The sequence below is a fragment of the Amblyomma americanum genome, chromosome 3, assembly GCF_052857255.1.
Source record: "Amblyomma americanum isolate KBUSLIRL-KWMA chromosome 3, ASM5285725v1, whole genome shotgun sequence".
In the NCBI taxonomy this organism is placed as follows: domain Eukaryota; kingdom Metazoa; phylum Arthropoda; class Arachnida; order Ixodida; family Ixodidae; genus Amblyomma; species Amblyomma americanum.
In genome coordinates, this window is record NC_135499.1 from 190,052,876 (window position 1) to 190,080,816 (window position 27,941).

Below are 27,941 nucleotides of genomic sequence, written 5' to 3' on the forward strand. Positions count from 1 at the left end.
ACGTGTTGGAGCGTGCCTAACTGAGTCTTGCAGGAATTACATTCCTTCTCTTACCTTTCCGGGTACATCCTGTTTTGAAGGTAAAGGTGCAGGAAGGATCCTGCCTGTATCTGGCTGTAAATCGCTTGCTGTTCTCTGCTAAGTGATTTGTGAGGATCGGGGTAACGTCGCCTCTCTGTCTCGTAATGGTTCTTAATGTCCCTATAAATAATTATACAAACCATTTCCACTATTTTGATGTAGTACTCGTGCTTGCTTCCTTTAGTGTTGAAAGATGACCATGTACATGCTTGTTTTTCTGCATGAAAACCTTTTTTTTTTTCATATTATTTGGTTATACCATGGTTCCGAGTGTTTGCTTGAGTTGTACACTGGCCTCATTACTAGGGGTGTGCGAATATCCAAAATTTCTGAATCTCAAATCGAAAATCCTTCATTTCAAATGATTTGCTGAATGAATCAAATAGTGCACATGCAAAATTATTGGAAACAAATTGATACGATTCCAAGTTTTCAAATAGTTTTTGAATAGTAGGTATGAAGTTGGAATAGGGCACGCCATAGTTTTCTTTGATGGCTGCTTCACTGTGACCCATTCCGACGCAGCACAACATTCCTCCTCAATTGGCCTTCGCGTTCAGCACTCTGACATGGTCCACTTGGGCAGTGGCATTCATGGTGCTCATGCATATGACCTCCAAGACTGGGCAGTGTAGCATGGCTCAGCAAAGTTCAACAAATTCTGCCCAATATCAGAGGCCATGGCTTATAACTCTTGTTCCTCTCGTCAACTGAAATGTGACGCAGTTTGGTAGCCATTCTCGTTAGTAGGAAAAAGGTCATTTTCCAATGCACGTGACATGATGGTCACAGAGTTGGTATGCTAACTTTGTGTTGAGTGCCCCCTGAATTGTTGCTTCTTTCATCAGGTAAAGCTTTAAGTCTGTGAGTTGTAGCACCACTGCTAGCGGTTCACTGTATCGCATGACTATACGTTTTGCGCGAATATTCACGCAAATAGCAAATAATCATATGAACTTTCTCTAATTTAAGGTCGTTAATTTAATTAAACACCCGTTAATTCAAGAAGCCATATAATTCGAACTGCCGGCTCGGTCCCTGCCAACGCCCGTGTATGTCTATGGCATCGGACACTTGCTGATATGGACGCTACGGGTCTTTCACCGGTTAATTCTAACGGGTTCCCGGAGGGAGGCCACGTCGAGGTATGACTGGCACGGCAAGAAATCGTCGAAATAGCCCCCATTCAAAACACTAGTTCCAAGTTGCAGTCTTTCTCGCGCACCTCTGACATCCGAGTGACGTCAGGCATGATGAAAAACGGACGACCCCGTCTCCGAGGAATGTTTCTGACGGCTTGGTTTTGGTTTCGCTTTTCTAAGCTTCGTGCCCGCCTGCATTGACAGTGGCTCTACCAGCCAGCATCAGCCAGCCAACCTAACCCAGCTGATCACCGTTTCGGATGCCGATAGGCACGTCGCTGGTGTTTTCTTTCCTATTTTCTTTTCTCTCGCCGCTTCAGCGCCATCTCTTTTGCTTGCATCATCGTTATCCTGTTCTTCCAGTGCGCCAAAACTGTGCGTTCATTGCACCATTTATTGTAAGTGCAGTGAAGCCTCCTGACACGCGACTGTGCTGCTATATTGGTGGAGATACACCTGGTTCCACCGTGTCGCACCGTGAAGGATGCAGGAGGCCCTTACAGTTCTGGAGCAGTTCTGCTTCGATGCTCCCGACAGTATGCACGCGATAAAGTATTGATGGAAACGTGAAACATGGTCACTGTAGTGCTTTTTCATCTTAAAATCAGGCAACCATTGTTCAGTCTTTCACCAAATAAATTTGCCATGTTGCAAGCAGTTCTTGACACTTTTTCGGGGGTCATTCGATAATTTGAGTTTTTGGATAACTCGAACATTTTTTTTCGTCCCTTGATGTTCAAGTAACAAGCTTTTACAGTATTTGTATTTGACTTCATTTTTATCTATGCTATTCATATCGATTCAATACGGAAGCTAGACTATTCGTATTTCATTCCTTTTCAACAAAGTACTATTCGCACACCCCTACTTATTACATGAGAGCAGTAATTTACTTGACCTTTATTTTTCGGCAGTATCTGATAACCATGGCTTCCTAGAAAAGCTGCATACTTTTGTCTATCTTCATACTGCATACATATGAGAGATAAGCCTGACCTTTAATATTTTTTCTTCTAAACTAAAAGACCCATTAAGCTAGAAGGGAAATTATTAAAGATCAGACTTTATTACTTAATTTTTATTTTTGCTTGTTCTAAGTAGCAAATTTTTCTTTCTTCAAAATAAATGTTTTTTGTAGCAGCATTTTGCTACATATTTACATGGATGATGGTCCTCAGGTGGTTACGAGTTTCCTTATTTTGCACTGTATTAAACAGAGCTAAACTGCACTTACCCCTTATAGACCTCACTGCACCTCTGTTCTTGCTGTTGCCTGCCGAGAAGGAATCCTACTGTGGCAGGTGGAGCCTACATCCCTCATTGCTAGGTAAGTCACGTCAGTGCTACATCATATCTGTGTCAGTGGGCTTACCCCACGGAATTCTTTTTACTCATTGCAAAATACTTTCTCATTTCTCCTTTTACAATGTGAAAGTGTCTTGGCAGCCTTGTCACATACTACTGCAGTATCATGCCTTGATTTTCTAGAAGAAAACTGTTTTCTTGGAATGCACATGATTACAAAGCAAATATTGCAGTTCTGGAAAGCTAACAAGGTACCTTTGGTGGGTTGAGGGTGGTGTGAAGGTTATTGACCAGATCTTACTAATAGTCTACCATATTATGCTTTTGCAGGCCATCGTCAGCATGTGCGTCGCTTCTTTCCCGTCCAGAACACAATCCTGTCACCAGCATTTCGTGGCATCCAAAGGGAACACTGCTGGCATCCGCGTCTGCAGCTGACTGCTCTCTTCTTGTGAGTGCTTGTTCCTTTTTCTTTGCTCCTCTGTTTATCTTTGTGCATGTTTACAGCTGCAGTGTTAACACAAGTTTCAACAGCTCTTTTTCTCAGAATTGCAGACTTTGGAGATTAGAATTGAAATTTGTTTGGATTCAATACTTAGCTTTTTTTTTTTTTTTTTTGAAATACAGATTTCAACAAATGAAGCTTCCATTGAAGCTGTGTGCTTACATTTGTGTTAATGTAATATATTTTTTGCTAGTATCGTGTCCTTTCCTTTAAGATTCTCTGAGAAAAGATGTAATAAATATGCCACAGTCAAGTAGAAAATATTGAATTGGCCTTGAAAACTGCCGGAAAATAAGTTGATTTCATCATCATCATCACCCTCAGCCTCACAATGTCCACTGCAGAACACCGCTCCCATATCCATCCAGTCAATCCTGTCCTGTGTGAGCTACAGCCTCTTTATCCTGACAGAATTCCTTATCTCATGCGGTCACCTGATTCTTGACGGTCAAGAGGACTGGGTGAACCAGTACAATGCTACCTCCTGTACTCCGGCGTGTCTGCAAGATGGAAGAAAAGAATGCACAGTTTAGCGGCCAATTTTGGGGTCACCCTGCCATATTTATGCGCCTGGGGAGAACAAGCGTGAGCTGTGGTCAACTGAGAAAGCGAGTGTCAGCAGCTGAGACGCAGCACTAGAGGTCACCTGCGACAGGGAAGCCGGCCCTCGGCACGTATTGCTCCGGGCAGACTGGGATCAAGCAGGCACACATTTACAACTTCGTAGGAAGCTCGCCACTTTTCTAGGCCCGCGCAGGGGTGCTACAAACAAAGCCGTGGTGGGCGAACTGCTGTGGCGAAATGCAGATGAAATGGATGTGACGTGAACTGTCTGCCAGCAAGAAGAAGAGACTGTAGAACATGTTGTTTTGTCCAGTGCTCCAGCCATGACATACGGCTGGGATTTCCTTTGAACTGGCCCTTGATTTCCTGCTGAGGGGGTCACTAGGTGGTGATTCGGCTGCCAGTGTTATGGTGAATAGCGGAGGGACAGTTGGCTAGGTTGGTGTGGTGGGGACAATGAAGCATCGACTGATAGTGTGGAGAGAAATCTCTGTGACAACTAGGAAGATTGTAGGGTCTCCTATACCATATGCTAGGACACTTACAGAGGGCTTTTCGTAAGCACCACCCTTTCCAAAAGGAAAGCCACATATCCAAATCAAAAGACCCCTGCTGCGCTTGCCCTCTATTAGAATCCACTGCTTTACCCTTAATGACCATCAGTTATTGTGCCTTTGTATCACATGCCCTTGCTCGTGCCCATTTCGTCATCTTAATTTTGACTAGGATGTCATTAACTCATGTTTCTTCCATAACCCTCTTTGCTCTCTTCCTGCCTCTTGGGGGGGACATGGCTTTCAAATTAGGAAAGATGACCAAAAATTCTGCTTTTAAAAAGTTGAAGTATTTATTCGTACGACTCACAGAGTTTTTTCATGAAAATGTAGTAGGAAGTACTCCGAAAAATTGTTGATCAGCCATGGTGATACTTGTCTTACCTATATCTTAGAAGGATAGAAAAATGGGTGCTCTTTGAACCTTGGTATCTGTGGCGCCGCAACCTATTGGCGCTGTCTTCAAATCTGGTGCCCCAGGTCAGCTCTATTTCTAGAAGCAATGATACAAAGAGCAAAAGTTTCAAGGTCTCGCTTTGTGACTGCCACATGTCAGCATTGGTCTCTTCTGCTGTTGCCACTAGCAACCAGCAGATTCTACGAGGGAGCCTATGATATGGCATCTCCTCTTGCGATCGATCCGCTACACTTGTTCAATCATCTTGAATTACCAGATTTTATTGTTTTGGCAGTGCTGTAAAATGGAGGAAGTGCTGGTTTTGGGTTCGGAATTGTGTGCTCATAGAACGACGCTCCTTTAAAAAGAAATGCCAAATGGCACATTGTTACGGCAGCCGGAAGCGAAAGTCATCAATGACCAAGAATGGAAAGAAGACTTCTCTGTGGGCTGCTATGAGTGATATTGCAAAGCGTGTCATGGACACATATCCGAGCTCTTCTTTGCTGGCAACTTGTCACTGGAAAGTGGCTTGACCGGTGAACACCACGGATGTGCAGCCGAGCTCTTTGCGCACTGTTGCTGCGCTGTTGCTACCAGGCAACAGCCGACTACAGCCAGCTGGAAAGCACACCATGGGCTGAAAGAGGCAGCCAAGAAACACTGCATTGAAAAGTATTCCAAGGACTACAACCGCGGTGCCTTCAGGAGAAGTAAATGTTTTGGTCAACTTTGAATACTTTATTCTCAATATTGCTTCTTTTGCTTTTTGCTCATTTTGTGCATTCAGTTTCTTTGCGACTGTTTCGTTTGTTTTGACCGTGTTTGTTTTTTTTCACTCCTAGAACTATACTGCAGGTCATCACATTCTTGGTTTTCCAGAGTTTTGATTTATAACTTCCTTGTATAAAATTTTCTTCCCTGTCTAGACACATCTACAAAAGTACAGCGCAGAAATTTAAAGCTGAAAATTTCTGTGTAGTGGGAAAAAAAATCTAAGCATGCTTTGACCTGTAGCATGCCAATTGAAATGCAACTAATGTTGGACCATCCCTTTGCAGTCTTTTGTTAACTCTGCAGACTTTTCACAGAATACAAAGTAGAAGTACTTGTAAAAAAAAATGTTGATATAACAGTTAAATTATATTAGAGTAGTCATATTATTTATATACTAAGGTCAAAAGTTTTCATACAAATCCTATCAAGAAATAAACATTCTTTTGTTGAAAGCCACATCTCCCTTTACATCACACCTATTGTTTTCCTTTCCATAGCTCGCCGCACTGTCCTGGATTTATTTTCAGCCTTTTCATCAGCCTTCATGTTTGTACCCCATGGGTTAGTACAGATGAGATGCAGCTATTTATATACTTTCCTCTTTAGGGCTACTGGTAAACTGCTATTCGTGACCTGTGAGTATCTGCCAAATGCACTCTACCCCGTTCTTATTTTCCTAGTTATTTCATTCTTGGGGGCCGGGTCTAACATAATGGTTAATTCAGTGTTGCCATTTTTGTTCTAAATCATGCGACATGCCTTGTGGGGGCTTCAAACGTAAAACATTCCTGTGAACTCTTCCTACACATCTTAACGTAGAGCAAAACCTTGAGCTTCCTCTTTGATAGGGATTCTTCTTTTGGCTTGTGACATGTGCTGTGAGAAAATTGCTCTCCCTCAGTTTTTTTTGTCATGCAATAGGAGACATTTTTATGCACATAGTACATACCTCTGGCTGCACATGCTGCCCAACCTTGCACCCCTGCCTATTGTGATGTGTTTACTCCAGTCTTGTGAAGACTTCTTGAAGTAATTTGTTGATGCTATGCTTATCAAAGGAGCTCATTCTGTTTGCCCTCATGGGTGCTGTGCTGCTCTTGTTCATCAGATCTGGAATGTCACAATGGAAGAGTGTGTCCCGCTGACCCGTATTGCTGGTGGAGGAGTAAGCCTAGTTCGCTGGTCACCTGACGCCTCACACCTCCTGGCAGCAGCACCACAGAGCCTCCTCAGGTAGGAGCTGTGCCTTTTTCATGGCCATAAAAAGACTTGTTCTCTTCTGTGTGTTTCTAGTGTTGCATGTGAAAAGCAGTTTCAACAAAGTTTGCCTTAAGTGTGTATTACTAATGAGCTTAAGTGTTGTTTAAAGTGCATGTTTTTTTGTACTTATTATGTAAAAGCTTTGTTGCTTATCTGTACTAATAGCAGGTATATTAGTACAGTAAAACCTTGTTAAGGCATACCAACTTAAGCATTCGACTCAGTGGAAACCTCAGCAGTCATACAGGCATTGCGTAATCAGGGGGTAGAAGAGCCTTATGTCAAAATACTGGAAGATATATATAGCAACTGCACTGCTACTATAGTCCTTCATAAAGTCAACAATAAAATTCCAATAAGGAAGGGCGTCAGGCAAGGAGACACGATCTCGCCAATGCTGTTCACCGCATGTTTGCAGGAGGTATTTCGAGGCCTGAATTGGGAACAGTTGGGAATAAGAATAAATGGAGAATACCTAAATAATCTGCGATTTGCTGATGACATTGCCTTGCTGAGTCACTCAGGAGGTGAACTGCAAATCATGATCAACGAGTTAGTAAGCAGCTATCATCACATACGAGGCTAAAGGCTGCTCTCGTAAAGCAACCGTGAACAATGCTGTGCATTACAAGGAAGCATAACCAGTGCTCCTAACTTGTAGATTGTGGTGAAACAGTGCAGCATGTGACTAGCCTGCTTGCAGCCGCTGACATGCTCAGGGAGATAGCACTCTCCTTCTCCCGTCATTGGGGGTACCAACTTATCCCCACTGCTCCATCACCTCCCCACTCGCAGGCACTAGTGTCCAAGAAGTCACAGTCCGGCCTGTGCAGATTTACTCATCGCCATAGCTATCGTTATTGTTGTCGCATGGCTCGGCCCCTCGGCAACACGGTGGCTCCACAATTAAAGGGGTACATACACAAAATTTCTAATGATACGATTTGTTTCATGGGTGTAAGAAGGTGCCTTGTAGCAAGTTTCAGTCGCAGACTTTGAGTGGAACATATTTTAATATGGTTTTGAATGCTGTCCAAGGAGCTGCTCAGCATTGCCACTCACATCGGGTGACATCAAGGTGCACTTGCCCAATTACTGTGACACCGCCAAACCCAGTGGTTGTTCACAGGAATAACCACTGCTCTCCGGCAACACCAACATCATCAGAAATGTGGTAGTTCAGGCTGGCCAGTCGACCATGACGTCAAGGTGCACTTCAGTGCTGGCGCCAATTGAGTTTGAAACTATCAGTACAGTGTCGTTTATAATTAATTAATAATGCTGTGCACTGTTGTTTATAGCTCATTTTCATGATTATCAGGCTCATAAGCCTCTTTGAAGGCAAAAAAAATGGACATCCAAAAAGTTTATGCCTGTACCTCTTTAGGACAGTTTTACTGGTCACAGCAAACTTTCATTTTCCTCCGTGTGCCACAGCCATCATTGCCATGTTGCTGACAGATTGGCATCACTGCACAGCTGATTCGACTTCATCTCGTTGCATTCTCGCTTTATTGCTAATGTCATAGATCACGCGCTTCCCACATCAGGTGCTTGCCAAGTGCTGTCACTCCCCAGTGGGTCTCGCATCAAGGTGAAGGTCCGATTGTTTACGACTGTCTGTGATGGCGGCTATTAATGGCTCCTCACAGAAGTTTTGCAGCAAGAAGATGATGTGGAAACTGACCTTTTGCATGTTTAGAGACATAAGAGAGTGCAGATAAGACTTCGCCAGTTAAGCCCGATAGTGACATCATTGCCTCTGTCGCTGATGAGAGACACCGTAGTGGAGGACTCTGGATAATTTTGACCATTTGGGGCTCTTTACCGCGTGATGTCAGTGCATGACACGGGGTGATCGAAATTATCCGCAGCCCTCTACTACGGCACTTAGTCGCTTAAAACCAAACCACTGGTGAAATGTCATCCATTGCAAGTAACACCGACGAGAAAGCTGAATGCAGTTCAGGCATCATCGTCATAGAAACGGCGCGCACTAGACATGCTTTGCCTGTTCACCCAAAAACGGGGCCTCACAAGGAAGCTGGGAACCTGCTTAAGGGGGGACTTGGACATGAAATCCCAAAAAATGGTCAAAAAAAATTGACTTTTGATAACTGCTGTATATATCCTTGTTCTTTATGCTGTCCCGAAGCTGCATTGCTGAAATCAACCAGGAAATGCTTTTAAAAAATTGTTTCATGAACCACGACGGCTGTACATTGTGGGGGAAAACTCAAACAATGGGCGTTTTTCTCCGTTACAGTTTTCTGCCTAGGTGCTCACCTTGCAGTGAAGTTTTATTCACAACTTTTTATCCATTATAACTCTGTTTGTGTTGTTGCACTTCTAGGACCATAGTGCGGGTGAAGACATTTTTTGTTTCTCAAATTTATGAATTTTATATTTCTTGTATAAAATTTCCTTCTCAGTATAGATATGTCAACGGACACTGCATTGCTTAAATTCAAAACCAAAATCTTGCGAGAAAAAATTCTAAAAATGTCCTGACCTGTAGCAAGACCCGGCAACTTGCCTGTTTAAGGCCCCTAACATTCTGCAGCAGAAAATTTTAAAATTCCACAAATTGAGGTAAGATATCGGTGAAATTCTGCAGGAGACATAAATTAATGGTACAGAGTGCACCTCACATTAGAGTATGAATATGATGCATATTCTTTTTCTTTTTTCAGAGCTTGTCAAGGTAGTTAAAATGGCCGTCAGCACCTAGCTTCAGAGCCACTATGAGAAGCCAGCTTTTTTAACACCTTCGGTCAGAGCACGAGGTGTGCAAGTGCACAGAAGGTGTTTATGGATATAAAAAAAAGCTGGTGCAGTTTGTTGAGAAAGATAAGGCAAGGAAAGGGTTGAGTGGAGTATGGAAAAAAAAGAAGAGCAAACGGGCCCAGGACTCTGCAGCTTGAAACACCGTGTAGAGGGGGCATAGTGGTGACAGCAGCTGGTGCTATGGGGGAGGCTGCGTGCATTATAATATCAGAGGCTTGTCTTCACTCGATTGTGCCACGTGCATCTGAAGCGATGTTCCTTAAATAACATCGACGTATCTGCTTCTGTACTAAAGCGTTCCGTCCGCATTTTTTGGGGGTGCTCTCAACTGTGATTGGGATGAACAGTTTGAGAATGCATTGTAAACATAATAATATTTCTTTTAAAATTCTCCCAAGTTCTGCAACTCCCCATCTTGTTATATTTGTGCGAATAAGGTAAAATAGCGTTTTTTCTGTCGTACGGTTGTTCCTACTGACATTTGTAACAACAATAGCGTCGAGATGATGATGGTGGTGGATTTTTATGGCACAAGGGCATCTGGAAGGTATTTTTCTTCTACTCAAGGTGGGGTCAACGACCCATTTCCCAAGTATTTCACCCTAAATAGGCCGAGCACCAGACCAGGGGAAAGCTTGTAGTATTCGTTGTATCGCCGATGGGTACCCGGCGGCACTGGAGATCGAAACCCGCACCTCCCGCATGTGAGGCAGATGCTCAGACCACTAGGCCACCGCTGTGGATAGCATCAAGAAAGAGTGTTTGACTGCTAACACACAGTTATGTGAAAAATACTTGAATCCGCGATTTTTTGTGGAATCTCAGGAAACTAGGCCTTAAGTCATGTTGTTTGGGCAGAAAACACTAGAAATCTTGCCAGTCAGAGCCGCTTGAGTTTTAATTTATAAAGCTGCACTCTTGTGCTTTTTCATTCTCATAAATTCTATTTACTAGGGGAACTTTAGATATGAATGCAGTATATATTTCTCCCTCGTAGCCTGAGTCGCTTGGGGACGTTAAACCTGATAAAACTACTATATATTTTGTTATCGTGCGTACAGGTCGAGAGCAGTACAATGAGGTCTCCTTTCCCGCATTGTTTTTTTTTTTTTTTCGGAGCAATCAACCGCATCTCATGCCCTCAGTTAATTTGTAAGCAATGGATGGAAGGCATGTAATGTATGGCTGCTATGATACAATTCCTTTAGTTCCATTCTATTCAGTTCCTATCATTCTCCCATCTGACTGATTCCAGTGACAGTGAAGGTATGGTGTAATAACAAAATGCAAAAAGAATCAGGATGAAATGGAATTTGAATGAAATCATCACATCATCCCACCTCCCTTGTCCATGGATAACAGTACACTATATCACTGTATACACACATGCCATAATAAGGCCTTTTATTAGAGACATTCAAGCTGAAAACTTTTTGCACTTGAAATGTGCTTGTTGGTCATGTGTGCTCTGCTAGGTTTATTAACAGATAATGCCCCATATTTAAATAGGCCTTTCTACTTTAGACAAATCACCTTTTGAAAATATAGGCTCAGTGCCTGATAAGAATTGCGCTTTCATGGTCCTGCAAGTGTTCCACTCTGAGATCTTTCTTGTTTCCATGCTCTCATTCTATTGCTGGCACTAGAAAACTCTCGCAATGACACTAGCTGCTCTTCTATCTCATTATGCCAACATCCATGTAATGGCATGCCTGCCTAACACGAGGAAAACTCTGACTTCGACATCTGAATGCACCGGCGAAGCACTTGCTAAGGCAACACTAAGGCAACAGAGCAAACGACATGGTTCGGCACGTGCCTATCCTTCTTGAAATAGTCTGCGGCGCTGCCACAGCGTGACATCGATTTTGCAAAAGTCATTGATTGGGTCCATGTCCCTGTGACTGGGCCAAAATTTAAAAGTCAGCAGATTGTCTTGCTACTTTGTGGCATATGAATGAACTGTCCAAAGCTGTTCAAATGTAGATATGGGGAAGAGAGAATTTGTAGGGCTGTTTAAGTTTGTGGGTGATGCCACGGTCTGCTACCCCCCTCCCCTCTCTTAGAAACAGCCGGCAGGGTCTCGTGAAATTTTTATTCAGTTGTGCAACTGGTAGGGTAAATGAACTCTGGTCGGGCTGGCATGGTTGCCGTGAATGCACCTTAGCTATTAATTTCTTTTAAGACACACATAAATGTGACTGGAACAGTGGGACAAAACCCTGTTTACTTCTGCAGATGCATTTATATTTGATTTAGTTTAAATTTAATTGTGAGCTGTTGAGGTGGTAACAGTGCCTTCCCTGCTTGCTTTCAGAGTGTGGGGCACTGGGCACTGGCAATTTGACCGGTGGTCAACACAGCAGGGCCGCTGTCAGGCTGCATGCTGGAGCCCCGATGGCCGATGGCTGCTCTGCAGCTTTGCTAACAGGCCTGCGGTGTATGCTCTGAGCTTTCCCGACCCAAGCAAGCAGGGCAGCGAAGAGTCCACAGCTGCCACCTGGTCACCGCACCCAGACGTAGCCTTTGGAGCCGGTCTGCCTGTGGCTGACCTCAGTGTGGTGGAGTTTTCGCTGCCCTTAGAGACTCCGAATGGTGGCAGTCCTTCTGGGGGCAGTTCTTCTGGTGAAACTGTCAGGTAGGTGTGCAGTCAGCACTGTGACTGTAGTTCTTTGCTGATGGGATGAAGCTTTAAGGGGGACACTGCAAGCAAATTGAAATTTGCCTATAGAAGTTCATTAGTACATCCTGTTGATAAAGGGCCTACTGTCACTGAAAACAGGGCTTTTACAAGCTAGGAAACCCTGAAAAAATGAAATTACGGTGTTGTCACCACCAGCCATTTCCACAAGCAACGTCAAGGCAGATTTTTTTATGCAGATCTCAGGCTGCACCACACTGCCATTTACTTCCAAATGGTTATTGCTGAGTTCTCTTCGTGTGCTCGGAGTTCGGAGTTCTGTTTGTGCACATGTGACATTGGTCACAGATTATAGCAAACAATAAATTAAGGATGCAAGGATTTGTGGCATAAGCTGTTCCTTGTCAGGACTGCAGGTTTCCACAGAGGCCTAAAAATTTCTATAGGAACTGACCTGAAGTAAAGCGGTTAAGCTGGAGTTAGAGATGAGCGAATGATGAAAAGCATGTCAGTTTGGGTTCTGCAGTGCCACCCGCACCAGGATACTGAGTAGTGATACACTGGTTACTTTGGATTTTGAGTTAGAGATGAGCGAATGATGAAGAGCATGTCAGTTTGGGTTCTGCAGTGCCACCCGCACCAGGATACTGAGTAGTGATACACTGGTTACTTTGGATTAGCTGCCTTTTAGTTTTTTGCTGGAAGCAAAAAAAAAGTAGCCAATTTATCGTGTAGAAATTTTGGTGTATGGCTTCTTCCTCACTTTATCAAATGATTTCCTTGTTATGATAGTGACTGTAGTGTGTTCGGGCTTTCATATCACTGTAAGAGGAGAAGTTGTAATCTGCCAAAGGAGCTTGCCTCATAACAGCTGCATTGCTAGCTGAGGGCATTCTGCTGCTCATTTCATAGAGCAAGATGCAGGATGAGATTGTTGGTTTTAAAGAAAAGTTCTTGAGACTGACGTTGTGGGAAGAGAAGTGCAAATAGTGGCATTTGTTTTTGTTTTTGTTTTGTTTTTGTTTTTGTTTTTCAAGTCTTCCTTCTTCCAGTCTCAAGTCCAGTTCAAGTCTTCCAACAAAGCCTTTACAATGCTTTGTAAATTAGAATCTCGATACAAATTTCACATTGCTGTGAGAAATATTCATGTCATCCAAAAACAAACAAATCCAAATGCAGAAAGCACAGGAAATGCATTCATGCAGATTTCTTTACGGCATAAGGGACTTATTTATGGCTGCACGCTACCGTGCTCACTGCTCGCAGTGTGTATCGTGCTACGGGTGATCACGGCATCGGTATTGTGCGGGCTGCATGATGCCTTCCAGTGCTCATGGTGCATACTGTTAGCCTGGCGATGACAACATCTACAATTCTAGAGTCATGAACGAATGTTTTCAGGAAGTGGATTCTCTTAAAAACAGTTATTTCTGGGTTGCCTTGCTTATTCGTTGGCTGGTATTTGTTCTTGCGGATAGAACACGCTTGTCTCCTGGTGATTTGATATGTTTCATTGATCTACTTTGTCTGATTGCACAGAAATAAGTTTTTTTCCTCGAATCCCCTTCCTGCAAACTTTTGTCCTTGACTGTACAGGCATTTGCGATGAGAGGGCAGCGCTTAGTGCTCGCGGGTGCAGTCTCACCTGCCACGTTTGTATCATCTGTCATGACGCAGGAGGGTGTTCAGGACATCCGAAATTCAGCCTGTTACACAATATGCTCGAGCCAGGAAAATTTACAAATTGTTATCAGCCGCGATGTATCATTGAGATTCTACTGTATATTGTATCTCATCAGTGTTTTAGTTTCGCTATGTACTGTGGATTGAAGTTCTTTGTCTTCATCAAGCCTGTATGCGACTGGCATATCTTGTGTTATGGGCGGACACAACTTAAATCTGTAGTGAAGCTCTGCCCACATTTATGACCGTCACACAGAGTTAGTCCCAGGCAAGGTAATAATCCTTTTTAATGCTTTTCTTTGCTACCTGAACAAAAAGTTAATTGCAAGACGAAATTATAAGTGCATGAATTTCTATGCCTCTGGCTTGTTTGATAGAGAACAGAAATGTATGGTGAGGCTTTAAAAAGAACAAAATGAAAGTTTTTTCAGCCTGTACCATGTGTAGCAGGCTACTTAGTTAATACAGTCACACATTAACATTCCATTTTTGTTTTCTGCGGCTATTTGTTAGTAGAGTAAGAAACACCCTCCGAACCATGTGATGTTCTGATTGTTGTTTTAAGTTGTGCCCTATATAGTCACCCTGTGTATATGTGTCATGTGACCAACCGCCTGGTAAACCCCTTCTCTGAAATGGAAGTTTTTCATTTTCTGATTTCCACTTAGTCTTGTTCCTTTTTTCTGGCTTGTTTTGGCAGGTCGTTACAATACTACCCTATATTGCTGATTATAAGTGCGTTTTATTTATTATTATTTTTTTTGAAAAATGATGTTTGAAAGGTGGGAATTCGACCTATACGCGTACTCGTAAATTAGACATATGTGGGTGTCAGAAGTAGTTTCGACCGAGCCTCGGAAAATATCATGTCCCATGCACGCATATATTACGTAATAGTTGTAAGACAGTGTGTGAAAGCGAGTCTGCTTAAAAAAAAAGGAATTTGGGCTGGAGTTCGCATCTCAATGCAATAACCGTGCAAAGCCAACAGTCGGAGATAGAGATAAGAGGCGATAAAATAGCATCGTCGTGTGTGGGCCGGCTGACTAGTGGCAAACAGAACAGCTAATGGTTTCTTTGCATGACTCGGTCTTCTGAAAAACTTATTGGCAAGCTAGGGCCGCAGGTTGAGGCAGTGTCAACCTATATTCGGTGTCACAAGTTGGTGGTCGCCATGGAGGAGTCAACTTATAATCAGCAATACTACAGTAAAACCTCGTTGATACATTTTTTTAATTGCGGGAAAAAACATATTATCCGGAATAATGTATGATCCAAACCGCCTGGTTTTGAGAAATGTAGCTGTTGAATGAGGTAAAAAGGCATTTATTGGCAATTTCACTTTACAAAAATGTCGACTGGCATTTCTCGACACAAGAGCTGAACAGATCCTATTCCAGTGCTCGCTGAATTGAGTCCGCATTTGTGATGTCTTTAGTGCGGAAGGAAATTCGTAACGCATCTGTTCTGTCGACGGCAGTGACGAAAGTAACCAAGAACTACGGGGACACTTTGTGGGCCTATAGTGCGCATGGCGAAAGCCTTCCTGTTTACTGTGTCACCTCGACTGCCTGTTTCTATACTGCTGCTATACAAAACTGTGCGTGCCACTGGGGCGAGCGGCGCGACTGACGTCATTGCTGGGTGTGCGAGGAGGATGCACACCGGTGAGGGAGAGGGTAGCAGCTGGCACTGTGCCAGGGTGAGTCGGACGGACACCGTCACCGCGAGTATGAGCGCTTAAAGCGGCTGTGAAACGCCGCTTGAACGGATGCCGGTTACACTTCATTCAGATGGATTCTTTATGTCACACATATGCTGACTCAAAAAGAATTACGAGAATCGATGCATAGGAACGGAAGTTATTCAATGAAGAAATTTCAAAATACAAGCAAACAAAATGCTGCCCTCAACTCGATTTTTGTGCAGCTTCCCATTCCCATTTCACTCTGCCCAATGACGACACTTAGAGCGACCAATCAAGACAGCCTATCTGAGCACGTGGCGGAAGTTCGCACTCCATGGTTGCCTGCGCTCTGTAACTCGTTCATGCCAAGGCTGGCAGCACCGTTTGCATGGTTACAACAACCATGTGAATGCCCAGCTGACCCAGCGAGGCTTCATCATCATGCCGATGGTGCAGAAAAGAGCACTGATCAGTGACGTTCCCTTACTTATGAATCCGAACTCGAGCGCGAGATACTGCGACGGTGTGACAGCCTGTGCAAGATGTCAGACACATTTAGCATAGTGCGTACTGCTACTCCTTACCGCCAACCATCGCCCGTCGCTCCTAGCGCGCTGGTTGGCCGCGGCGAGCAAGGAGCGCGTTCTGTTGACGGGAACGTGGCGCCATCTGGCGCCGCCGCCCGGTGATCCTCCACAAGCTGACGATGCGCACTCCCTGCTAAACGTGAAACGCGTGCATCCTTCCTTGGGACCGAAACGAACACTTATAGAGTTCAATGGCTCGATCAGATCGATTCCGCAAAGCCGCTCTCAGATACATAGAGAGTAGCCATAAGTGTTGAGTGCTAGGTCGTAGGATGTTTACAGAGAGGCGCAAAGTCCTTCGATGCAAAAAGTAGCCAGAGCCTCTGGTGGTGCATTTTTGTTTTACTTGCTTTACAGTGCTTTTATGTAGGGCAAACAAGTTGGTTTTGTTAATGTAATATAAAACACAAAAACTTGACAAAACATATCTCTAGTTGTAAACACAATTTGCAGTATATTTACTCTTTGTCCAATCATCAAGCTCTCACTAAGTGATGTCATATCCGCTGCTGAAAACCGCCACTGTATGGTGACACCCTCAGCGCCACGAATTTGTTTTTGCGAGCTAATTAAAATATTAAAAACCGCAGTATACGCGGTACTATTGATGCTAATAGCATCACTATAACTCATTCTATGCAACCAACAGGCAAAACAGTGCACTGAAAATGTGTTTCGGGGCCCCTTTAAAGGCTTTCGCCTTAAAATCTATTCCTTGTCATTTTCGGATGCTTCGCCCCTTTGCACCCAAGTACTGTGGGAAAGCCACCGCGGCGGCTGTTTCCCAGATTCGGCTCGTTTGTACATAAGCGCATCGTTGTAGTTCGTAGAATCTTCGCCTCCTTTTCTTTGTGCACCGCGAAGAAACCTCAGCGTTTCTCCTCTTCATATCGCGTCCCCGCGAAACGGCCGTCGCGAATGCTAACGCGCAGTTTTAATTTTTGTTCTTGGTAGTGTAGGTGGTGCTTCGCCTCGTTGCTTATAGGCCCTGCAGAGAAGCCACCACAGCGGGTGACTGCCGCAAAAAACATGTTGCGTGCCCTCTCGTTCGGCCCACTTGTATGCTTGCACATGTGCGGTTGGTCAATAAAGTATTATACGACCACGATTAGTTGAAATTTTAAACGTAGTAGCCGTTTTCACGTTTTCTGGGAACGTATAAACCGGATCTTTTGTCTCAGCAGATCAAGGTTTGGCGAGCTCGCCGTTCGAACCAAGTTGGCCGAAGAAGTACCACCTTTAGCAGTTTGCCAGGTCGTTCGAAACTGGGGCTTGGCCCGCGAGGGGCGCAGCGGGGTTTACGGAGCTTCTCCCAAGCAAACACCCCTAAAGAAAGCCGGGCGCCAGGCCGGGGGCCGCTTGTACCCATTTTTACCGGTGGGTGTCCGGCAGTGGGGTTTCAAACCAACCACCTCCAACAGCCGAGACGGGCGCCCAACCGACTGGGCCACGGCTGCGGTAAAACAGTATGGGACATTTTTAATGTCCGCGATTTTGAGCGTACGAACCGGGAAATCGTATGAACTGGGAACGTATCACTGTATATGGTGAATGATCAGCATAGTGATGCACTTGTATACTTGCATAAGGGCTCCTTTTCTGTCGATAATGCATTTCTGGTAGTGTGGAATTCATTTGTACGCTTGTTTTCTTCCATAGGGTAGGAGGCCTGGTTCAGAACATGGCCTGGGATCAGCATGGGGAGCGCTTGGCTGTTTCGTTCAGAGGTGAGCTTGTTGTCCACTGAACATTACGTACAGCTCGGGGCGTCTACACCTGCAGTGTACTGTGGAGGACGAAATAACGTCACTTCATCTGTGTGTTTGTGTGTCAGCCTCTGAAATATATACTTGAATGGAACATGCTGCAAGTCATTATGATTTGAAGACATTTGACGCTTAAATCAATTATGCTCTAAGTTGTGTGCCTGCTTACGAGATAGCATGTACATGTCAAGTGTGTAGCATATTTACTCGCATAATAAATCCACCCCCCATTTTTGTCGTTGAGAGTTTACTTTTCTTTTTTAACCTCGCATATAAAAGAAATGAGCACCTGACCTTCAAGGCCAGTGTTCAGCATGTTCACTTTATCTCGCCACAATTGGTCGGTGCCCTCGACTGTCACAAAATCGCACTTCATGCCGTGATGCAGCAAATGCCTTTCGAAGCGAGCAATGCTAAACTCTGGCGATAATGGATGTACAGAAGGACAAACAAAAGGACAGGCAGGCAGGCAAGTGGGTGGACGGACGGATGGACAAAAAGGCGGGCAGGTGGAGATGGACAGAAGTAGGCATGATATGAAATTTCAGCTCTTACAAAAAAAGTCTGTCCCAGCTTCTTTTCCCTACTTAACGAACCCTCCCCCAAAATTGATGTCAACTTTTCTGGAAAAGGATGGGTCCATTGCATGAGTAAATACGATATTTTAACTATTTTTTCCCTGTTATTTTAGGCGAATTCGGTGCAAACAGATAAGACCACCCAGTAAGGATCACTACAGGACAAGCACTGTCCTGTCCGTCCTCTCTCTTCTCACCTTTTTGCACAGAATTAATTTCAAATGCCAAAATATTTACTAAGCCCAACTTTCCGTATTTTTTTTGGTTTACATTTAATACAAGCGAGGGGAGTGCTACAGACAGCAGCTAATTCTGCCTCCAGTTAATCAGAGTATTTGCTGTTGTAATATTTGCTAATATTTGCAAGGGTACTGGCAGTATTTGTTGCTTGGTGAATTATTGAGTGTGTATTTTTATAATGTTGGCTGCACTGTGTAAGCTGCCCCTAGCATAGCCCATGTTGTGGGTAACTGTTTTGTCAGTTTCCTGTTGTTAGCCTTAGGGATCTGTGCAAACATTGCGATCTTGCTGCATATTTACTCAGCTTCTTGTTGCCTCTTGTTTTGCAGATCATGGCCAGTATATTGCTTTGTTTAGGACCAGGACTGCGCCCACCTTCGAGATGTTTCCTATGTGAGTCATCACAAAAGTTCTTGCTTGAATATTGACTGAAAAGGGTAGCAGCTGAGCTTTCGTCAAATGGTAGTTTTTCTTCAAAAGTTTTCCTTCGATGTCATCATCTTTGCTGCTGCCCTTTGATCTACTTCATACGCTACCCAAATTGATCCGAGCGAGTATGGCTTCTTGATCTGGGAACACTCTGTAAGCAATAAAGTAAAAAAAAAAAGGTTATTCAACAATTTTTAAAACTGCACTAAAAACATCAAACTTGTCTTGGCCACTACTGGAACTTGTTTCATCACATCCTTAGGGGATCCGGCTTGGTAAATTCTGCCTCTGCTTAGCGGTTCATTGTGAACTCATGAAGGTATGTTCTTCATGCAGAGAACTGTAGAGAGTTAAACTGTTGTGAGTTCTGAGCCAAGGGCATGGGAACATGTTGCAGGGATTCAGCATGAATAAGAAAGTTACCATGGAAAATTTTAGAGGAATTCCTTGCATATATCACAACAGATTGTTTGTAATGCTGTGGACAGAGCAGATGGCTTCCTTTCTACAGATCGCAAAAGAAGTGTGGCTGCTGTTTTGGAAACTTGAAAGAAGCAGGAGGTTGAAAGTACGAACACAGATGTTTAAACAGCATTGTCTAGGTGAAGGAGTTAATTTTATGGCACGAAAAAAATGTTGGAAGGAGCTTTTTGAGTTCAATAATTTAGCGGCTTCTGTAACAAAACAAAAGCTACTAATGACCTGGCATGTGTGATAAAGAAAAACAGTTTGACAAACAAGATAAAGCATAAGACATTCTCAGCATCAATATTGAGCTGGAAAAAATATCAAGCTGAGCTTTCATGAAAGCCTCAATTTAAGAGCATCTTAGCTTGCATGGTTTCGTTGGTAGATGTGCCTTGTGTAATAAAAGTTACATTTGTGATATGTAGAAAATATATGTGATAAGCTGCTGTGTTTGTTCATCCTTGGAAAAAATATTGGTAAGTCCTTGAAAGCCCTTGAAAGGACCTCTGAACCAGCATGAGCCCTGTCTTGTTAGTGTAGATCACATTACTTTAATTATATTGGTAACCATGTCTCGAGGCAACTTCAACAAAAATGGCTGTTTTTCTAAACTAGGCAATTCTTTTCATGCTGAGTGGTGATTTGTATGCTTGATGTGTCAGTCCAGAAAAAAGAAAAGATGCAGCATATTAAAAAACTTCAGACTCTCGTATACTGATCAAGACTTATGTTATGCTTTCCTTTTTACCTAGGGGCTTTGTATCTGGCCCATCTGGTGAATCTGCTCAGCTGATAAGCTTCTATAATGGCTTCGACAGTGGCTCACTGCTTACTGTGGTAAGTGTTTGTTTTTGCACATGCAGGCAAACTTGCTAACTGGAATAACAGAAGGCAGAACTAGCTGCTACCTTTAATTACTCCCCTCACTTCTATTAAACGTAAACCAAAAATAATAATTCGTAAAGTTGGGCTACTAGTAAATATTGTGGCATGTACAACCTTGCATAGCACCGTTACAAGTGAATTTTTTATTTTCGTGTTGTACGAACTGCATAAGGTGCGCTGACTTGTTTGTTTCTTGCTGGCACTTATGTGTATCTATTTCGTTAATGTATACTTTTCAACATACATTGAGTATTTTGGGTATTGAATAGCAAGGCAAGATTTTGGTACAAGTACCTATAAGACAGCATAAAAAGCTTCTGGGCATGAACACCTTGCACACCTACAAAGCTTGGCCCTTGAACGCCGTGAGTATTGATGTGTCAAAAGTAGGCATGCGCGAATATTTAATAATTTCGAATATTTGGACGAATAGTAAAGCATTCGATATTTGATTCGATCTGAATGTTCGATATTCGAAATCTCAAAATATTCGTCTCGAGTGATTAATGTTTCGGAACTCATGCTGCGTGTGGTTCCGGATCAGCGTACCTCCTCCGGGATGGCACCGCGGCATGTGCGCAACCAAAGCCATGACTCTACACAGCATGCCTGCGCTCCCACATGTACTCCAGAGCTGGTCTGTATGTGCTCAAGGCACCAGACGTAAGCGGCAGAAGTGCAGCACTCGGATCTGTACCTTCCAGGTGTCTGCGGCCACGCTACCCGCGGTGCGCACACACCATCACTGGTACAGCACGATCTGCTTCCGCATGCTGCCAGTGTGCACGTGCTGATTGGTACAACAGGGCAGGTGTCATCTGGGCAATCTGCACATGTGCAGAGGCTCCCCGTGGAAGCGGATCGCGCTATGCTAAATCTCTCTAATCGGAGGACACACGGCTGGTTCCATTGACTTCCAGAGAACAAGTCTGAGCTGACTGCAGCTGCGGCAGCCACTCTTATTCATGTGAATTTTGCTAAACAAGTGTGGCGACACGAGCGCAAGACACATGAAGATGGGTGCCCCTTTCCGATGCCTGATGCAGGGTGGCACTGGGTGCGCGGCGTGTACTCCTAGCAGGTGTCATGGAGGGACTGCTTATAAGCAATAGCTGTGCAACGGCGCAATCACAATTAGAAGCAGCAGTTGGTGCTCCCGCGGTGGCTCAGTGGTTGTGGCACTCGGCTGCTGACCCGAAAGATGCGGGTTTGATCATGGCTGCAGTGGTCGTATTTCGTTGGAGGCGAAATTCTAGAGGCCCGTGTACTGTGTAATGTCAGTGCACGTTAAAGAAATTTCGAAATTAAAGTGGTCGTTAAAGTGGTCGAAATTTCCGCAGCCCTTCACTACGGTGTCCCTCATAGCCTGAGTCACTTTTGGACGTTAAACCCCCATGAATGATAAACCAAACCTAAAAGCAGCAGTTTGAGGCCCCACATATACGTCTCGCCCCCCACAGATACGTCGGCACCACGTTTAGGTCAGCTCCCCCAATTTCCGATGGCCATTTTTGCAGCAAGTCGACACAGTTTGAATGAGTGTGACAAAGCTTCAATGCATTTTATTTTTCTTTCATGTAATGGCCTTGTGTGTTAAAGAAATACATGATTTTGAAAATGCCTTCTGTACCGGTCAACTGCTTTTGCATGCCAAAAGTATGAAATATTCGCTTGAAATATTCGCTTCGAAATTATTCAAAGAAAATTACTATTCGCTTCAAATTTAAAAAAAAACGCTATTTGCACATGTCTAGCCAACAGTATCGACAGAGGCCACCACGGTGGCCCAGTGGTTATGGTGCTCAGCTGCTGACCCAAAGGACATGGGTTCAGCCCCGGCCGTAGTGTTCGCATTTCGATGGCGGTGAAATGCTAGAGGTCCATATACTATACGATGTCAGTGCACAAAGAACCCCAGGTGGTCAGAATTATACGGAGCCCTCCACTACAGCATCCCTCATAGCCTGTGTTGCTTTCAGACCCCATAAGACCAAACCAGTATCAACAGAGATATAAAATACTGGCAGCACCAATGTCACTTCTTTTCTTATAGGGCACAAAAGGATATCAGATTCTTACAGTTAGCCAAATCACATTTCCCAGAGTGTTTTTCAAAAAAGGCCAAAATCCTACCTTCTACAGGTGCAGAAGTTATGCTGCAAGATGTATTGGTGCAAAAGCTAACTGTCATTGCAAGAGTACTTGAAGTTTTCACTGGTGTACTCCTCATTTAATAACCGACTGGATTGAATGTAGTATTTGGTGCTGATTTCCTGCATATGCAAGGCACTCCCTAGTTTCTTGAGACGTCTAAACTTGACCTTATTTTATTGGTTTTAGCCCCACCATAAAGCTTTTCAATAAGTATAACTGTTTCTCACTTATCGGCAATTTAGAATCCACATGCTACCAAATGCTCAAGGTTCAAGACTTTCATGCAGTATTTTTATGCTGTGGGTGCTGTGTAGTTCACTTTGTTTGCTGTTGCTTTTGAAGTAGTTGTGCATAAACACTACCTTCCTTGAGCAATTCTGCATCATGAGGCCAGCCTGAAAGCTGTATTTTTTTCTCTTATGAACTGTTGAAAATCGTTTTTTGTTAGGATAAATTTTATTATTTCAAACCAGCAACCGTTCTGTTTAAGATCATTCATTTAGAAGTGAATTAGGCAGATTGCAGAAAGCTGGAAAAAGAAGGGAAAGATTGTCGTTGTCGATAAAAAGATGACGCGCTTCCAAGGCTGTGCGGTCGTACAGAGTGTTGTTACAGAGAAATCCCTGATGTAAAACTTCAGGCCCCACATACTAGATTTATGTACCTCCAAAGGCTTGTCACTTTGCACATAACCTGATCGTTGATAGCTTCACCTTTGGAGACGAACTTGTGGTGTAGTGTTCCGTAAAGGTTACACAAGGAAATGACATCATGTTGGCCATGCTGCTGGTTTGCATTGCTTTCTTTAGTCCTGGGCATACGAAGCTCCTTCACTGCAGTGAGCCTTGGGTGACCTCCTAATCATGATCTTAAATCTAAGTTGTTTTACCTTTCATGGTAGCTTTGTTGTTACGGCATTCAGCTGCTGTGAAAAAAGAATGCAAGGTCTGATCCCAGCTGCAGTGGCTGTATTTTGGTGCAGGCAGAATAGAAAAATGTTTATATGCCATGTGTTGTCACCGCACGTAAAGAACGCCAGGTGGTGGAAATTAATTCGAAGCCCTCCACCATGGCCACTTGTGCCTCTTTTTCATAACTCCTCCTGTATGGTGGCCCTCTAGGCAAACACTGATTTAGTTTGAACATCCTGAAAAAGAGAGAAATACGGGCATAGTTTCTCACTTTGTCCCTGCTATTTGGGGAGAGATGCCCTGGAGCAGTATTCCTGAAATATTTCCGCGCCTTTACCCTGAACGTTGGACCATTCACTTTTCATTTGTGGCTCAGTAGCTATAGCATTAAGCCGTGAAGTCCAAGGCCACAGGGTCGAACCCCAGCTGCAGAAACCATATTTGATGGAAGTGATATGCGAAAACGCCCGGCATGCTATGCCACGTTAAAGTGGTCGAATTTAATCTGGAGCCCTCCACTATGGCATCTCTCACAGCACAAGTGCAACGTCAGGAAGTTACTAAACCCCACATACCGTACCATATCGTACTGCCCCATAATTTGTGGGATCAGGAGATCTCAATTGTCAGTTGCGTTTTCTAAATTTCTGTTTAGCATTGCGTTTTTTGAGTCAAGAAACCAAATGCCCCAACCTTCAGAAATAACCGCGCTACTGTTTGTTCCTGTACACTGCACATTATGCATTGGCAAAGAAGGGAGTTTTACAAAGAGCAGTTGCATACTTGACGTGCCACCATGCATTTCCTGCTTGCAGTGCTGGAGCAATGGATGGGTGAGCCATGTACCCCTCTATTATTGCCCCATCTTGCCCATTGACTCGGTGTGTACAGAAGCCAGATTTCCCTTGGCACAGTTCGGATCACCACGTCTGTACAGCACGGAGGAGGTGAGCTACATTCTTTCGTTTTGTGGGAAACAGAGGAATAGCTGGGTAACTTCCACTAGAGAGAGGGCACAAGGTTTTGTGAGTATTGGGCAAAACAATCTTCTCAGAGCAACTTGATGCAGCCCCAAGACAATGACTGCAGCAGTGTGGAAAGTGAGCTATGTACTGTGTGAAAGCAGTGCGGTGTGAATGATAAAAAAAGAAAAAGCAGCGAAAGTGCCACAAGCTTAAGGATGGAAACTGTATACAACACTACAGTGAAGGAAAAAAAGAAATCAAGTTGAGCTAACTTATCAGTGGGGAAAAAAAGCATCCACTGACTGTCCTTAGTGATGTGCCAACTTTTCATTCCACTTCAGAAATCTTCAAAAACCTCAAGATCATTCCTGTAACCAATGTGTGCTAATATAAACTCCTGCACGATTACTTGCTCAGTGTTAAGAAAGACAACATGCTTGAAATTTCCCACTTAGAATCACTAGGCGACATGGCCAGAAGAACTGAACATTGGAAAGTGCCAAAATACCATACCAATAACCATACCATACCAAATACCATACCATGCAAACCTTCACCCCGACTTTTTGACCAACCTTTTTGCACTATGCTTTTCGCACTTTGGAACCTCATCCATTTTCTGAATTGTACTGCACCAACAAGCAAGCGATCGCTAGAGAAATGTTCAACAACAACTGTGGCAATGCACTCCTTTTCAAAGCGCGTGCTGGAGCAGTTCACACCCAGCTCCCGAAGTGCAAGCTGCTGTGTGCCGAATCTGCAGGGAACAACTGGAAACACAGAACACTTGGTGCTTCATTGCAATGATTGTCCCCACAACGCACAGAGGGCACCACCTTCCTGTGAACGCTTGGCTTTGAGGGAATAGGCGCCGCGTACAACGCCGAAGCCATATCCATAACGAAGGCTTGGCTCCAGCAATGAAAGGCAACAGCAATGCAACAGGAGCCTGCCCTGTGCCGAGATGGTTGAGACGCACCTTATTTCCTGTTTGAAGTAATGCAACATTCAGGCTAGGACACATCAAATGTGACCGCCCGTTCCAAAGGGAAGAGCCTTATCATCATCACCATTGTATAGAGCTTATTCACATGACATCACTTGCACGGCGCCTATGCAGGCAACTATGCATCGCACTGCGGCCACACAAGCCAGACAGTCATGTTGCTCAGCAAATCCGATAATGACCCTCACCCCAAGGCACGGCACTGGGGGCTTTAGCCAGCATCCTTTGACACGCCAATTAAAGAGGTGGGGTGCGCTCCCTCTCTGCACCTTCCTTTTAAGAGCGTTAGCTCTTATTCATCACGTTTCGAGATTTTGTGGGGTCTGATACAACCCTTGATCACAGCGCCATCTGTGGCAGCAACTACTCATCATGTTTTGAGATTTCGTGAGGTCTCCTACCACCCTGAGATCAAAGCGCCATCTGTGGCTGCAGCTAGAAAACAGTGCATCTCGCATTGAGACTTTTAGCGCCATCTACAATAGAATTGTAGAAACAACCACGTGCCATGTGCCAATGATGACGTCACGGTCCAATATGGTGGGTAGAGGTGGAACTATGTGAGTATGACGTCAAGGGACGAAATGGCGGCATAGTTTCGGTTTCTCGAATCCAAGATGGTGGCCATTAAAATTAGTTGTGCCTTCTCATCCCTTTCCCACCCCCTCACCAAAAAATATCCTAAAACGGGTAGGAAAACTGTTCTGTTACGGGACTGCTGTACATGTATACATTCGTTTTGCTGTATATGCTCCGACAAAAACCGGCACCCAGCCGAGGACAGTTGTATACCGAATTTGGTAGACATATAAAACCCATTGTGGTATAGAAATAAAACCATAATTAAATAATAGGTAAACATTGTATGCATGCAATTACTAATTGAAGCGTTACCATATCGCACTGCAAGCCGAATTCTAGGCCCACCTTGACCCCCAAAACGAAGCAAATTCCGTTTGGGACGTATCTTGAGGGGGTGCAACTCGACAATGGGTAGACGTGCTTCGTAATTTCTCTGATAGATGGCGCTAAGCGGTGGTCGTTCCTCGAGGCGGCATGCGTGCACGCGTAGCCGAGCATGGTGGCAATCCACCCCGTTTGAAAGGGTATTACATTCCGTTTCTCGAGACGAGCGGTGCGTTCTTCTTCACATTCTTCATCTAGTAAACCAAATAGCTAACGCTCGTTGCTTCAATGTCTTCCAGACGGTGGCAGCCTTTCTTTTTTGCAGCACCCCTCACTTGGAGCTTTTAGCTTCGAGCCTCGCAACATTGTGATCGCACGACTGTTTAAGACGCACAAAAAGTTTAAAAAAAGCGATTTATATTCTGGAAAGTATTTTAGTTAGAGGACTGTTGCATATCTGCTGCGGGTGTGTTTGCTTGTGAGGTTCAGCTAAAAAATGGCTGGCGGTTTAGCATTGCTGAGCACCAAATATTGTGCGAAAGTGTAGTTTTTTTGCAGGTGGACACCATCACTACGTACCTGAAAGCGCGATTGAGGTGTCCACTGACCCAGGGAGCCGGTTATGCGCGTCTTCAACTTTTTCTTCATCAGGGTCAATTTACCTAATATATGCCGGGGGCCTATGCTCCAGTGTCGCGTTTCTGCAGCAATGTTGTCATCGCCAACACGTATTGCTCTAGTGACGTGTTTCTGCCACAACGTTGTCCACGCCAATGCGTGCAATGCACATTTCTCGGTCACTGCCACCACATAGCTCAAAGCACAAATATTAGTTTTATAGTAGCAGTAGTTGATTAAGAAGATTATATGCAATGCACTGCATGAGAAAGTTGCAGTCTAACACGAGGCGTGTTGGGCTGTTGTGACGCCCTAGTGCTGTGGCGCAGTGGCCAGCGAAGCTGATTTGTTCGCGCCGCCACAGGTTTGAATCCCAGACAAGCTTCGCAAGATCTTGCTCGGGGTTTACCCGTCAGAATAGTGCTTTCGCACTAAAAGTGGAGCAGCCACGTGTTTGCAATGAAACACATTTAGTGTGTGGCATCACTAAAACCTTGCTTGGCATAGGTTCTGCATACTTCAATGCCTTTCTCAAATAACATTGCTTTTCTACATGCACGTGTGAAGTACGTAATGTAGGTGAACAAAAATGCATAATGGTTGCTTTATCATTTGATGAAGAACGTGAAGAGTTCCATTTCGTTCAAGACATAGTGATGTTGCCTTGGGGAAACTTCTAGCCTTAGTTCATTCTTGCTTCTTGTATATGAAATTGATGAGCAAATTTTCTGGATAAGTGACCACAGTTTAACCCTCCTATCATATCAATGAGCCACACAAGGTAAGTGAAGGTATGTTTTAGTACATTCTCGTTTTATGTGCTCATAGTTTAATGTACCGCATTTCTGATGACATCTTCTTTTTTTTTTTTTGCAGGTGCAGCATACAGGTTGACTACGCAGTCTCAAAACTCTTTGCTTATAGTCTTCATATAAGCTACAGTCTCATCTAAGGCCTGTTAAATAATGACTGTTGTACTTTGAAATTTTGCTCATTTATTTTAACTAATGTTTTATGGAAATAAAAATTATATATGCACAAAAAT

General features: G+C 44.0%; 1 protein-coding gene across 1 annotated transcript in view; it reads left to right on the top strand.

Annotated features, from left to right (window-relative positions):
• The window catches only part of Aladin (aladin WD repeat nucleoporin), a 37,620-nt gene extending 9,679 nt beyond the window's left edge, over positions 1-27,941 (top strand). Inside the window, exons 7-15 of the mRNA XM_077659305.1 lie at positions 2,467-2,550; positions 2,859-2,979; positions 6,434-6,558; positions 11,690-12,010; positions 17,630-17,697; positions 18,884-18,947; positions 20,204-20,288; positions 24,217-24,348; positions 27,773-27,941. Coding sequence (XP_077515431.1) covers positions 2,467-2,550; positions 2,859-2,979; positions 6,434-6,558; positions 11,690-12,010; positions 17,630-17,697; positions 18,884-18,947; positions 20,204-20,288; positions 24,217-24,348; positions 27,773-27,790 — 1,018 coding nt within the window. The 3' untranslated portion in view covers positions 27,791-27,941. The remainder of the gene's footprint in view (positions 1-2,466; positions 2,551-2,858; positions 2,980-6,433; positions 6,559-11,689; positions 12,011-17,629; positions 17,698-18,883; positions 18,948-20,203; positions 20,289-24,216; positions 24,349-27,772) is intronic.